At 36.8% G+C, this 13,595-nt stretch overlaps 5 protein-coding genes across 5 annotated transcripts; 4 read left to right on the forward strand and 1 right to left on the reverse strand.

The window, feature by feature from the left end:
* The first annotated feature begins 201 nt into the window (after nt 1–201).
* On the forward strand, nt 202–1,896 carry LOC115623954. Its single transcript, XM_030518518.1, has 3 exons — nt 202–430; nt 655–1,521; nt 1,602–1,896. Exons 1-3 carry the CDS (start codon nt 220–222, stop codon nt 1,805–1,807), a joined length of 1,284 nt encoding a protein of 427 aa, XP_030374378.1. The 5' UTR covers nt 202–219; the 3' UTR covers nt 1,808–1,896.
* A 2,014-nt stretch (nt 1,897–3,910) lies between these two features.
* LOC115623999 lies at nt 3,911–5,503 on the forward strand. Its single transcript, XM_030518571.1, has 4 exons — nt 3,911–4,142; nt 4,214–4,716; nt 4,778–5,147; nt 5,216–5,503. The coding sequence occupies exons 1-4, from the start codon at nt 3,938–3,940 to the stop codon at nt 5,419–5,421; spliced, it is 1,284 nt and encodes a 427-aa protein (XP_030374431.1). The 5' UTR covers nt 3,911–3,937; the 3' UTR covers nt 5,422–5,503.
* Nucleotides 5,504–6,830: 1,327 nt separating this feature from the next.
* Nucleotides 6,831–8,405, forward strand: LOC115624328. Its single transcript, XM_030518956.1, has 4 exons — nt 6,831–7,115; nt 7,169–7,665; nt 7,715–8,075; nt 8,132–8,405. Exons 1-4 carry the CDS (start codon nt 6,911–6,913, stop codon nt 8,326–8,328), a joined length of 1,260 nt encoding a protein of 419 aa, XP_030374816.1. The 5' UTR covers nt 6,831–6,910; the 3' UTR covers nt 8,329–8,405.
* Nucleotides 8,406–8,919: 514 nt separating this feature from the next.
* Nucleotides 8,920–10,555, forward strand: LOC115624329. Its single transcript, XM_030518957.1, has 4 exons — nt 8,920–9,229; nt 9,294–9,905; nt 9,976–10,192; nt 10,253–10,555. Exons 1-4 carry the CDS (start codon nt 9,002–9,004, stop codon nt 10,444–10,446), a joined length of 1,251 nt encoding a protein of 416 aa, XP_030374817.1. The 5' UTR covers nt 8,920–9,001; the 3' UTR covers nt 10,447–10,555.
* Nucleotides 10,556–11,551: 996 nt separating this feature from the next.
* On the reverse strand, nt 11,552–13,150 carry LOC115624327. Its single transcript, XM_030518955.1, has 3 exons — nt 12,577–13,150; nt 11,818–12,346; nt 11,552–11,761 (listed from the first exon to the last, which is right to left on the reverse strand). Exons 1-3 carry the CDS (start codon nt 13,123–13,125, stop codon nt 11,571–11,573), a joined length of 1,269 nt encoding a protein of 422 aa, XP_030374815.1. The 5' UTR covers nt 13,126–13,150; the 3' UTR covers nt 11,552–11,570.
* Nucleotides 13,151–13,595: the final 445 nt, after the last annotated feature.

Below are 13,595 nucleotides of genomic sequence, written 5' to 3' on the forward strand. Positions count from 1 at the left end.
AAATAGGAATATACATATGAACTCGTATATAATTTACATGATTTTTTTTTTATTTTTTTTGAGGCCCCTAAAGGCTTTGCATCATCATCGCTGTAAACAACATTGATGATATTTAATTGAGCAATAATTGTATTCATAATAACACCACATTTTGAAAGCACGCAATTATATTTGTACTTTTGCGTTGTTTATATTTCAATGGCAGTGTAATTAAGAAAAATGGCACCCAGCAGTACAGAGAGCCAGTCTAGCCCCAATGCTGGTTTATTAATACCCAAGTGGATAAACGAAGATTACTTTCGGCACATAGTGGAGGAGGAATATCCCGACTTGGTGGGCATAAAAAGGTTCACACCTATAGCAGCGACTGCCCCGGGAGAGAACTACACTTCAGTTATGGTGCGAGTCAACGTGGACGTGGAATTAAAGGGTAATACTTTAAATGTCAGACAAATGATTTGCACACAAATGTTAAAACTTTAAAATTATATTATAATAATAATGATTCCATGCTAAGAATTCGATTTTTAATACACTGAAGCTTTAATGTCAATGCTATATAGTATTCTTTAAAAAGCGCTAGTTTGTGTGCAAACTATTTACCTGTCTGATCATAGCACTAAACCAAACTGAAATTGAACATATATTCCCCAGATGGCAGTACGCAGCAAGCGTCTTACATTTTGAAGACCATGCTGGAATCAGCGGCCAGTGCTCAGTTCGTTAAGGCCATGGGCCTGTTTCCTAAGGAGAAACAGATGTATGAGGTGCTTATACCCGCCTTCGAAAAGTTCTATAGAGCTGCTGGAGAAGAACTGAAGCTAGCGCCCAATTGCCTCCATGTTGATGAGAGTCCTGAACGCATAACTCTCATTATGGAGGATTTGAGGCGCAAAAACTTCAGCAATGTCGATCGTTTGAAGGGCTTCGATCTGCCCCATATGCGAGCTGTACTTCGGAAACTAGCCGAGCTACATGCGGCCTCTGTGGTATATTACGAGCTAAACGGACCCTATGATCCCCATTTCAATCTTGGCATGATCAATGAAACAAATCGCAAGATGTTTGAGGCAATAGCCAACGCACGTCAGAGCCTATATTTGCAGGCTATTCATCAATGGGGATTAGATGATCCCGAATATTTCATTGGCAAAATAATTAAACCAACGGACGCTTCCGATGAGGCCATACGATTGAGTCAAGTGGATCCCAATGAGTTTAATGTTCTGAATCACGGAGATTGCTGGTCCAATAACATAATGTTTAGACACAAGGAGAATGGGGATATCGACCAGACACTCTTCGTGGACTTACAGATCAGCAAATGGGGCTCACCAGCACAAGATCTGTGGTATTTGATAACCACATCGGCAGCACTTGATATTAAAGTTAAAGAGTTCGATCACTTCATTAAAATATATCACGAACGACTGGTCGAATGCCTAAAACTATTGCAATACAGCAAAAAGTTGCCCGCTCTGAAAGAGATACACTCTCTCATGATCAAATATAGTTATTGGGGTATGTATATTTTAATTGTAATTATAAAAGACGCAATCTAACTCATCGTTTATGCCTTCTATTTATCTTTATATCCGCAGGTCCATTTACTGCAAACGGTGTGATGGTCTTCACACTATTGCCCACTGATAAGGATGCCAATATTGAGAGTGCAATGCAACTGGGCCCTGAAGGTGATGCCCTTAGACTCAAGTCACTATTGAATCCGTACTACTCCAAAGCCATGGCTATACTGTTGCCCTTTTTCGATAACAAAGGCGCGCTGGATATAGACAAGAAACCCTAAATTATTTTCACCCAAATGATTAGCAAAATTTGAATAATCTTTAAAACAATACAATAAAATAAAACAATCAGGTGTCGTGATGATGAAAATGTAATTATTCATTTTATGGATAGGTATATAGCGCCAGTTATTTGGACTTTGGCTTAAAAGTGTTTGCACATTTGTGTTTCATTGTTTTGATGATCAAACAAAAAACCTGTTTTATGTTTACACATTTTTTCACAAAATACCGCAACACACGCATGAATGTGAGGCTCCGAATACTTGGACTTAAATAGGCTCTCTTTTATTAATTAGTTATGCTCGTATGCATACATACATAGTATACATATAGTATATATATTTCTTAAAAGAATTTTTGCAAAATCATGCTAGCAGTGGCAAAAATTTGAATGTTCATGTTTGTTGTCTCATTATTTTTTTTTTAAAGTCTACCTTTAGTTATATTTTGTCGTTTGTAAATCAATTCTTCATTTTTTGTGTGTGTTATGTTTTCCGTTTTGTCGAATTTCGTCGTCTTCAAAGCGAATCTTCATAGTCAGCTTCAGTATTCCCGTATTTCCAAACCAAATGCAGAGTAAATTTTATTAAAATAAAAAAAAGAATTTCAAATTCAAATTTTTTTTTGAAAGACCGGATTTTTTTTAAACCCTGTAACCCATGAAACGATCTATCAATCATATCACTTTCCCTTTCAGTTTTTCAAATTAATTTACCGGTTTGCAAGCAATTATATAGCGGCAATCTGGTCTTTAAGTTATTGTGCACAATTTTATACAATATTTCAAAAAAAATATTTGCAAAGCTAAAGCTATTTTACTTTTGAAATAAATTAAAATTTAAATATGATCTGCCTAAACTCTATACCTGTTAATAGTAAACGACGTATTGCTTCCTTATTAAATTTTATTTAAAAGTGCATAGCTTAACTATTTTTAATAATGGCAAAATCTGGCCTGTAATCAAACCTTATTTTAATAGGAAATCAGCTAGATATATAATCTAATCTTATTTCAAAACAGAAATAGATTTATATATACATACGTAAATATTTTAAGTTCGAGATAGTACTATAATTTTAGGGGCTTGTTGAAAGATTATGGGCTCGTTTTTTGGAAGTTTCATCATACAACTGTACTTATGCTCTATAATAATTGGCTGTAACATTTTTGGGTAAACAAGCACTATATCTTTAGTACTTAGTTCTTTATTAAACTCATTTATTTTTTAATTTTTGGGCTATTTCTGACATACTTGTTTTAACTACGGCTTCGATCAGACTAAAGATTCTTCCAAGAAGAACTTGTAAATATGTTTGATGATTGAGATTCCCTCTCTGTGATAAAGGCACGATGTTGGGCATGATGTTTAGTTCAGTTTGTAGGAACAGCAGTTAGATTGATATCAATACTATGTGACGCACTTAAAACTTCTTTTTTTGTAAAATACTGAAATGAGTTCCTTCGCTATGACATGGCAGAACGGATTAGCTGAATGGCGATCATTGTGTCGATTTTCATTTATTAGCAATTTCTTCAATTGATTTGTGTTATGAGCATTTAATTTTTCTGCGCACCAATTAAGGATGACCGCAACAATTGTTTCGTTACTACTACTACTACTACTACTACTACTACTACTACTACTACTACTACTACTACTACTACTACTACTACTACTACTACTACTACTACTACTACTACTACTACTACTACTACTACTACTACTACTACTACTACTACTACTACTACTACTACTACTACTACTACTACTACTACTACTACTACTACTACTACTACTACTACTACTACGAGTATTGACGTCATTTAAAAAAAGAAACTAAACAAAATAAAAAACGCCCACTCAACAACCAAATTAAATCGGCTCGACTTGAGAATATGTGACTTTCTCATTGTGTATTCCAATTACCTACACGTAGAAGAGAATGACTTGCTTGATTTAAACGTTATCTTCTACACATGTATTAAAATACTATATTATGTAAGAGACATACACATCTGGGGTCCGCTTGATAACACTTTGTGCAAACCCTAATTGAAAGCTTTGTGCTCAAATAAATTTTGTGTCAGTCTTTAGCAAGGCACTCAGCAGTGTGGTCGGTTTAGAGAAATGCCCGAAAGCAACGGAATTGCGAATCCCAACGAGCATTTGGATATACCCAAGTGGATCAATGAGGGATATTTCAAAGCTGTACTCGATAAAGATGAGCCTAACTATGCCAAAGTTATTAACTTTACTCCTGTGGCGGCCATACCCCCTGGAGAGAACTTTACCTCCATAATGCTACGAATTTATATAGATTTGGAAATGAAAGGTGATTCTGAGTAATCATGTGTAATCGTGTGTTCAACTATTTATCCCATTTATTATGTTCGCCCGAATTAGATGGCAGTAAGAAAACAAAAACCTACGTCTTCAAAACAATGCTGCCAAGTGAAAAGGGCGGCAGCAATATTAGCGACATGGGTCTCTTTCCCAAAGAAATGAAAATGTATGATAAATATTTGCCCGCCTTCGAAGCGCTCTATAAAGAAGCTGGCTTGTCGATACAAATTGCACCGAAATGTCTGCACACAGAGATACGCGAAAATAATATTCACTTCATTTTCGAGGATCTGGCCGTAAAGAAATTCAAAAACGTGGACCGCATTAATGGACTGGATATGCCACATATGCAACGAGTTATGCAAAAATTGGCAGAGTTTCATGCAGCCAGTGCCGTTTATGCTGAGAGACACGGCCCATTTCCCGAGGAATTCAAAGAGGGATTTGTTGTAATAAACGGAAAAGAGTTCCTAATTAAATGTTTTGAATTTGAACAGAGGCCTTTCAAAGAGGCCATGGGCAAATGGGATATGAAAGATGCCGATAAATATATCAAGAACTTTGTGAGTTAATACAAGATTGCAATTTTTAAATAATTTCGAAAACTATCTTGAATCTCTACAGCCCACAACAGAACAGTTTTGGAAGCACAGCATCAGCTCTTTGGACGTGGATCCAAATGAGTTCAATGTCCTAATTCATGGGGATTTCTGGTCCAGCAACTTGATGTGTAATTATCTGCCTGATGGCAACATTAATGAAGTCCTTTTCGTCGACTTTCAAATCGGCAAATGGGGCAGTCCAGCCCAGGACTTGCTGTTCTTCCTCACACTGTCCGCCGCCAAAGATATACGTTTGAAGGAATATGATACTTTCATCGAGATCTACTGGAAACGCCTAGTCGAGTGCCTGAACGTTTTGAAATATCAAAAGCCATTGCCAAAATTGCGCGACATACAGATGTCCATGTACAAGAAGGAAAATTCATTTTACGGTAAGTATCCTTTAGCTCCACTAAGAAAATTTCTGTTTTATTCAAAGCTTCTTCTGCTTTCTTTTCAGCCTTCTTTGCTGTTTTGAATCACTTACCCATAATACTTTTTCCTACTGACAAGGACAGCAACCTGCACTCCTTAATGGCAGAAGGCGAAGAGGGCGAGAATTACAGAAAGCGTTTATATACAAATCCAGCATTCGCTGATGTCATGAAGGACCTTTATCCTTTCTACTATAAACGAGGCATATTTCACTTTAGTGACTACGAGTAGGGTGTTTAAATTATGGGGAAAAGCTAATATACGATAATATAGTAGAACAATAAATACACAAACTTGATAATGGGAACTTCAATTCTTTAATTCCATTTAATCCAAAGATGTTCATTAAGAATTACGTCTACTTGAAACATTATATTGTTTGATTATAATAAACTCTAACAATATTTGCCTGATAAAATATACTTCATATCTAGGCTTATGTAATATCTGTCTTGTAGTGTTTTGTTATAACTTGTTATAAATGTACAACGAGTCCACAATAAAAACTTTTTTCGTCTTTTTTTCTATTTTTCAATATGAATAGCAATACAAGTTAAAATAACTAAGCTTTAACTACTAAGTTGTCTTTATAAAACTTTACTAATTAGATAAAGATAAATTATAAAGTTAGATATACGTTTCCGGATGCACCCATTTCCAAACTGTCTTAAAATATCATTTGTTAGTAAAAATAATTAATAATTGGTCAAAAAATGTTTTCAACATTTTGAGCAATCCTTTCACTCTAGTCCTTCGATCCATATGAAAAAGTACAAAGTTTCATTCACAACTAATTATGTGTGAGAGCTTAAGAGCTCTGGTGCAGAATTGTTTCAAAGTTGGCTAAAAATCAGTTCAGGATTTTTTAAATCAGCTTAAAAATATTCAATCTAATTTTTAGGATGTTGAAACTGATTGAGATTGAAAGAGGGAACTATTTCCTAAGCTTCTAAATCACTTAAAAAAATAGTTTGCACAAAAGCATTTTTTTTTCGAAATTTTAGATAGTTGTGTTAAGCCAGGAACAAAGATGACAAGCCTAATTATAATTACTATGAAGCATTATTGATAACTTGTACTAATAAATATATTTTAAAAATATTGTACATAGAAATTTGAAATATGTTATCAATACAAAGATAATGAAAATCAAAATTTTATAAACAGCATAGTATTTCTGCTCTCCCATACATTTAATATTTGCGATCAATTTGTAGAAGGAGACCGCGCGAATATTGATTCCGGTTCGGTCTTGTTTTAAATGATTAATAAAAGTCGCTGTGTGCAGTGGAAATGCAAAAGTAAGAGAGTGGATTTTTCGTTAAGAATATTCAAATTCAAGTAGTATAATGGTAGAGTGAGGTATCACATGAGATACGTTACACGTTTCATTATCGAAAACCAAAAAGCTAACAGGTCAGTTTTTAAAGCTATCGAGGTACTATGCCTCAGTTCATCGCTATACAAAATTTTGTAGAACCTGTTAGACGAAAGGCGGCTAGTGAAGGCCCATGACGAATAACTTTGGAAGAGTGTAGACTGTGAGTGCAGTAGTACGGGTGTAATCAAGAAATATGGGTCTGAATACATTTCAGATAAGAATACAAACAGTTTGGCGTCGTTGCTCGTTGCGAGAACAAGTTAACCAACTGGTAACGATATTTGAGTAAATGCATATAGAAACAGTAACGGCGATTGTGAACGCATATTCTCGTCCAACATGCCCGATAATAGCAACAAATTTAGTGAGTCGAACGACATAAAAATACCTGAATGGATCAATGAGACTTATTTTAAAAAATTGCTAAGACGTGAGCTCAGCGATTTTCGAAAAATACTGAATCTCTCAATAATTCCGGCCACACCGCCGGGCGAGAACTATACCTCACTGCTAATGCGCATTATCATCGATATTGAAATGAAAGGTAAACAACAATCACATTCAAGAGTACATTAATAGTACAATGTATTTTGATAGATGGCTTCACCCAGCAGAAATCGTACATTATGAAGACTATGTTGGACGACGAGGTAGGCGGTACTTTTATCAATTCTCTCAACATTTTTCCCAAGGAGAAGAAAATGTATGAGCAAATAATACCACAACTGGAACAAATATATGAACAGCATGGTAAACAAATAAAATTCGCTCCAAAATGTCATTGGCTGGACAATGTGAACGGTCGCATCTGCTTGGTGCTGGAAGACCTTAAAACGAAAAAATTTCAGAATATAAATCGCCTGAAAGGTTTCGATATGACGCAAATGAAACGCGTGTTGGAGAAATTGGCAGAATTCCATGCAGCTACTGTGGTGTGGCGTCAAAAGAATGGCCACTATCCCGAGGAATTTCAAAAGACTTACCTGCCTGCCAATTATCAGAAATCCAAGTCGTATCAGGCACGCGTACAGAGCTATAAAAATGCTATGGTTTCTTGGGGTTTGCCGGACTACGAGCAATATGTGGAGCTTATTGTAAGTACTCTATAGGTACTATCTAATTAAACTAATTTGTGATTTTCAGCCCACTGCTGAGCAGTTTGTTCAGGCCGCTGCCCGCTGCTTTAATACCGATCCCAAGGAGTTTAAGGTCTTGAATCATGGCGACTTTTGGTCTAGCAATATAATGCTTAGCTACACACAGACTGGGGAGGTCAATCAGATACGATTTGTAGACTTTCAGCTATGTAAATGGGGCAGCCCGGCCCAAGACTTATGGGAGGTGATCATATGCTCGGCACATCATAGTATACGCATAAAGTATTTCGACTATTTTGTGCGAAAATATCACACTCATCTCGTCCGTTGTCTCCAATCCCTAAACTATGGCAAAGTACCCCTGTTGAGGGAGCTACACATGAGCATGATTAAGTACGGTTTCTGGGGTAAGTTCTCTGGATATTCCATCGGAGAAGGCAGTCCTATATTTTCCCCTTCTTAGGCTACTTCACCACATTCACACATTTGGTGCTCATTCTACTACCGGTGGACAAGGAGGCGAGTCTATTGAAGCTGATGCAGTCTGGCGACGATGGGGATCGTTTCCGCGCCAAGGCCTTCACCAATCCCCTATATGTGCGTGCCGTCTTGCATATATTTCCGTTTCTTCATAGACGTGGCATTTTAGATTTCTCATAAGAGTGCAAGAGACTAACAAACAAGAGTATTTTAATCATTCTTTTAATCTTATCTTTAGGATTTATCTTTTGTTTAGTTGCGCCAAAGTTAGTTTTATAATTTTGTATTCTTAACCAATTAAAGAGTACGTCTAAGTAATCCTCACACCTCTTTTTTTACATTTTTCTTATGTCTGTAATCTAATCAGACATTGTTATAAATAATCTGCATATTTAAGTATTTGCCGCCAAGCCTGCAGCTTTTGAGTAAAACAGCTGAGAAATATTTGAGTTTATTTGAGCAGTTGTGTATTTGGTTGCAAAAAGCTTTTATTTATACACATACATACATATGTAATATTTGTCTTAAGCTTGACTAAGCGTTCAGCTATTACAAGCTCTCTCTCCCTCCCTCCCTCTCTCTTTCACTCTGTCTGTCTCTCCCGCTTATCAAATCCGCCTTACGTCTGATAAGCCGAACAGCTGTTATGGCCTTAAAAGCTAACAACAGAGAGTGCTTTCAATTGAGAGTGTTATGCGCAGAGCACGTGAGCAACAGATTCCACTACGATACTGAAAAAGAGCGCCCCATTTCACACCCGAAAGCCCCACCAGTCAGTCACAACTGCCCAGCGGTGTTATTATTATTCATTATTTTCATTCCAAGTCAGGTGACTTGAAAAATTTCAACAATTATGGGCACTGGCGCTAAAAACTATCAGGCACCCGATTGGGTGACCATCGAGTTTCTGCAGGATGTGCTCAAGGAGCACTTTAAGGACGATACGTTGGAGGTAAGCGACTTGCTGGTAAAGAGCGTTAATACGGGCGATGCAGCGGCCGGTTTTGCAAGCGAAATGCATCGTGCCACCTTCAATTTGCAACGCAACAATGCGAAAAGCAAGTTCTCCGTCATCATCAAGGTAGGTGGTATCTAAAATTTCAAATAACACAACTCCCACTAATACATACACTGTGACTTGGCAGGACCATCCGAAGGGCCAAACTGGAGCAATAGCGCATCGCAGCAAACTATTCAAGCGGGAAATACTTACCTACCAGGAAGTGCTGCCGCGCGTGCAATCCTTACTCGAATCCATTGGCGATAAAACCAAAATAGCGCCCATTTGCTATTATACTACGGAAACGCCGGAGCCGTTTCTCATTCTGGAGGACATGTCGAACTTTGGCTTTGAGAACTTCGAACGTGGTCGTCTCCTAAACTTGGACTACGTACTGCCAACAATCGAAAAATTGGCCAAATTGCATGCCTGCAGCGCCTTTATTGCTAGTGAGAGTCCTCAGGTCTTTGATTTCTTCGACGAGGCGCCCATTTCGCGCAATCCTGATCGTCGTGACTTTCTCACCTTCTTCCCCGTTAATATACGCTGTGTGGCCGAGGAGATTGCCCATTGGAAGGGCTACGAAGAGATTACCGAGAAAACGTTCAAGCTGGCCGAAAATGTCCTTCAGAGCGCCATCGCCATGTACGATGCTCAGAAGCAGGGATTCCGCGTTTTCAATTTGGCTGACATTTGGATAGACAACTTAATGTTTCACATCAACAATGAGACTAAAGAACCCGACGATGTTGTGGTCGTAAGTTCCCAACACCCCTTAAAAGCTTATGCTAATAGTAATGCTAATCACATTTATTTATTTGTGATAGTTTGACTTTCAATTAGCATTCGTAGGCTCGCCGGCGGTGGATCTCAACTACTTTTTGTTTGGCTCTCTAAATGAGAATGTGCGAAAGGTGCACTTCAAGTATATTATTCGGGAGTACCAACGCGTTCTGCAACAGACACTGGAGAAACTCAACTACCAGGGGCATATACCCACGCTAAAGGAAATACATATCGAACTGATAAACAATAGTCTGATTGGTAGGTGCATTTCATTATTGTTCCCAGTCATAAACAAGTATTTATGAATATATATTCCAGGTGTCATTGCGGCCACTTGCCTGACGCCCCTGATATTCAGGGAGAGTGGAGGGTTTGAGAATCTGGAAGATTTGAACTCACGCACTGAGGCCGGAGACCAATTTCGACGTGAGAACGTTGAGAATCCAAAATATCGTGCATTTTTGCAACGTACCATCAAGGAGTTTGAACTGTCTGGGTTCTTAGATACATAGTTATACAAAAATTATATAAATTATTAAGAAACAATTTTAAGCATATCGCGAATTATTAAAAAAAAAACCCAACAATTTTAGATGAAATACTTTTCAAACATTTTATAGAAAAACAAGTTGTTATTAAAAAATAGTTTACAAGCTTTGAATAAAACTGCCTTAACGTACATTCTTAAATGAATTTCATCTCTTCTTTTCGTTGCTGAGTATTCTTAGAAATTATCATCATTATTGGAACACCATGGAGTACCTGATAAACAATAGTATTGGGCTACTGTTCTGTTCTTTTTGAAGATGTTCCGTATATTTGACATTGCCCCGATAACTTATTCTCTAACCTGGAACGGTTCTCCTTCGCATTTTCTTAAGATATGGTTGATAGAGAATCAATTCCATATTTCCATTTCAAAACTTTAATATTTTATGCACGAACTCTGAAACACAAACCCTTATATATGTATATAACTTATACATAACCTAGTTTAACATCTAGCTTAACACTAACACTAATACCACCTCATTGTTCAAGATCATTTCTGTAGAAAACTATCTAAATAGACATGCTGGCGCCTCCAGTTCATTGCCTTTGGAAGCTCCCTTAGACGATAATGAGATTAATTATGACATTTGTTTGTCAGCATCAGCGTTCATAAACTTCTCATCTGAATAAAACGCGCTTCTGAACAGCTTTTAAGAGATCTGTAGGTACTGTGTTTTCTCTTAAATGAGCGTTTTATTTGGTTAATCTTCATTTATGTAGGTAGTTTATAAATAACCGGAACACATTCTCATCAAATCTAGTCACTTATTCATTCATCTTGTGTAGTGTTGTTATTAAAGAAATTTTGTAGCCAGTATTGCCTTCCATTGGATTATAACAATTATCACAAACTCATACGAAACGCAATTATTCATTTCAAAGACTGTTAGTTACGTTGTTATCTATTGGCCTCTCGTTATCAGTTGATACTAAAACGCTTATTTTCATGGAATATCAAACTGAATTAGTGCAGTTCTCACACATGTTTTATGCATTCAAAATAAAACATTTATTTACAATTACTTTTTTATCAATAGTATCTATTTGATATAGACAAACAAATAATTATTGAAGGTGTTTCTTTTTATTGCATACTGTCTTCAAAGTAGCCTTGATGCAAAAATTCGGACAAGATTCTCTTGATATCTTCAATGTATTCAGGCTGATTGTAACACCTCCAGCGTGCATCTTCCTTTTGAATGACTTCCCCAAGATCACAGAAATTTCCCCGCATTGCAAATATCATTGGCAAAAATGTGGTGACCAAAAAGATTTCTACCAATGAGAAAATTGTCCAAATGAAATGATATAAGCATTATTATGTGGCTTACCATAATGTCTATGATTAAATAGTTGTCGTCGGAACTCAACAATGTGGGGCAGTTCGCCTTTACAGCCAATTTTTTGCAATGTGGAAGTGAAAGTGGTGAAGTAGAAGTATAATAACTCATCCTTATGGTTCTGTCGTTGTTTTTCATCCATTAGCATATAAAATGAATAAATTACATCGACAGTGAATGGACAAACATTAGATATTTGAAAGTCCAACAACATGCAGTCCTCGAAGGCACCGGTTGTTTCATTATTTTTCAACATCATGTTCCGTAAATGAAAGTCCCCATGACTGAGTACGTAATACGTATTCGGTTTCCGATCCAAACGATATTCGGAGAGCACATTTTCTAATTCTTTCAAATGGGAGCTGCGCATTTTTTCAAAATATGGCTTGAATTGTTTCAATTCAGGAACTTTGTCCAGAAGTCTTATAAAAAGATCTATTCCATTTTTTATATAGGGGTCCTCCGTAAAATTGGGTATTTCCATCAGGCCGTCTTTAAAGCTAGCAAACTGAACTTCATCCTAAAAAGCATATGTTAATAATTATTGTATCATTTTATAAAATAGGCGCTAAGCTTAAATACATTTTTAGCTAGTCACCGTTTGTCATACAGGTTTTTAATCTTATCTTAGTAAACGTAACGAATATACACGCTAGTTGTATGGCAATCTTATTTTGTTTGAAGATTTTCGCTAGCTAAGAGATAAGTATATTTCAATACATAGGCTATAAACGTAAAAATTCAACATACTTCCTTTAACAACTTGAAGCTGACGGCATGCCATTTGGCCAGTTTTGAGAGCGCACATTTTAATTCCTCAATATTCATAGATCGATCTCGTAATACATAGTAGCCCTGCGGCACCAAATCTTCAAATACCATCACTTTTCGCGGCTTGAGACTGTAAAATAAGCAAGGCACGTGCAGGACAGTGTTATCGCCGGCTGCTCGCAATATTTTCTCAAATTTGGGGAGCATTTCCGAATACATGCCGATTTCCGTTTCAAAAATACGCGACTCGCCCAACATATCCTTTTTGTGACCCTCCTGCTCGGGCATCGTCTTCACAATCAGCGATTTGGTAAACGTCTGATTGCGACAGGTATATGTTACGGCACCCCGAAACATTACACTCGCATAGTGATCGCCTTTAGCACTCGCCGGGGAAATTTTCACATGATTCACATTCAACTCCGATGTATTTTCATGTTTACTAAGCACATCTGCAAAAAACTCCGAATTTAGCCATGCTGGCGCCTCCAATTCGTCCTCATTGTAACTTTCGTTATTATCTCCCATTGCGACAATTTAAAACAATATTAATTGAGCTCAGTGTGCTATTAAAGTCAACCAATCCGAACAAAGTTCCATTAACTACTCACTTGCGCATGGCAGGCTACACACTTTTAAACCGAAATTATGAAGCTTTCGAGAGCTTTTTAAATTTTTTTTTTTTTAAGCACAGAGATATGTATTCATTTTATGAACAAATTGATTTGCTGCTAACTATTCCATTCAGCAGCATAACTGCGTAATGAAAACATTTATTTCTTCTTTCTTTAATTTTTTTATTCTAGAATCTAGATACATCACAACGCTATCTTTTATATAATCTATTCAAGTTTTGTTCGAGTGGACCGTGCGAGCTAACGAGTAAAATTTATAATAAATGAACATGTACAGACTAGATAACGTATGTGTGTATTTATTTAATAAACCGTAGTCAACTGCATTTGAAGAATACAAGTCAGCTAAACATTATTACGCTT

The sequence above is a fragment of the Scaptodrosophila lebanonensis genome, unplaced genomic scaffold (assembly GCF_003285725.1).
Source record: "Scaptodrosophila lebanonensis strain 11010-0011.00,11010-0021.00 unplaced genomic scaffold, SlebRS2 tig00000053-arrow-pilon, whole genome shotgun sequence".
Lineage (NCBI taxonomy): Eukaryota > Metazoa > Arthropoda > Insecta > Diptera > Drosophilidae > Scaptodrosophila > Scaptodrosophila lebanonensis.

Bases quoted from the DNA above. Each gene is read 5' to 3' on its own strand.
- LOC115623954 (XM_030518518.1), top strand. From the start codon at position 220: ATGGCACCCAGCAGTACAGAGAGCCAGTCTAGCCCCAATGCTGGTTTA. The intron at 431-654 runs GTAATACTTTAA...TATATTCCCCAG, and splicing joins CGTGGACGTGGAATTAAAGG to ATGGCAGTACGCAGCAAGCG. The intron at 1,522-1,601 runs GTATGTATATTT...TTATATCCGCAG, and splicing joins GATCAAATATAGTTATTGGG to GTCCATTTACTGCAAACGGT.
- LOC115623999 (XM_030518571.1), top strand. From the start codon at position 3,938: ATGCCCGAAAGCAACGGAATTGCGAATCCCAACGAGCATTTGGATATA. The intron at 4,143-4,213 runs GTGATTCTGAGT...CGCCCGAATTAG, and splicing joins TATAGATTTGGAAATGAAAG to ATGGCAGTAAGAAAACAAAA. The intron at 4,717-4,777 runs GTGAGTTAATAC...GAATCTCTACAG, and splicing joins ATAAATATATCAAGAACTTT to CCCACAACAGAACAGTTTTG.
- LOC115624328 (XM_030518956.1), top strand. From the start codon at position 6,911: ATGCCCGATAATAGCAACAAATTTAGTGAGTCGAACGACATAAAAATA. The intron at 7,666-7,714 runs GTAAGTACTCTA...TGTGATTTTCAG, and splicing joins AGCAATATGTGGAGCTTATT to CCCACTGCTGAGCAGTTTGT. The intron at 8,076-8,131 runs GTAAGTTCTCTG...TCCCCTTCTTAG, and splicing joins GATTAAGTACGGTTTCTGGG to GCTACTTCACCACATTCACA.
- LOC115624329 (XM_030518957.1), top strand. From the start codon at position 9,002: ATGGGCACTGGCGCTAAAAACTATCAGGCACCCGATTGGGTGACCATC. The intron at 9,230-9,293 runs GTAGGTGGTATC...GTGACTTGGCAG, and splicing joins AGTTCTCCGTCATCATCAAG to GACCATCCGAAGGGCCAAAC. The intron at 9,906-9,975 runs GTAAGTTCCCAA...TATTTGTGATAG, and splicing joins AACCCGACGATGTTGTGGTC to TTTGACTTTCAATTAGCATT.
- LOC115624327 (XM_030518955.1), bottom strand. From the start codon at position 13,125: ATGGGAGATAATAACGAAAGTTACAATGAGGACGAATTGGAGGCGCCA. The intron at 12,347-12,576 runs GTATGTTGAATT...TATGCTTTTTAG, and splicing joins GCTTCAAGTTGTTAAAGGAA to GATGAAGTTCAGTTTGCTAG. The intron at 11,762-11,817 runs GTAAGCCACATA...TCTCATTGGTAG, and splicing joins ATTTAATCATAGACATTATG to AAATCTTTTTGGTCACCACA.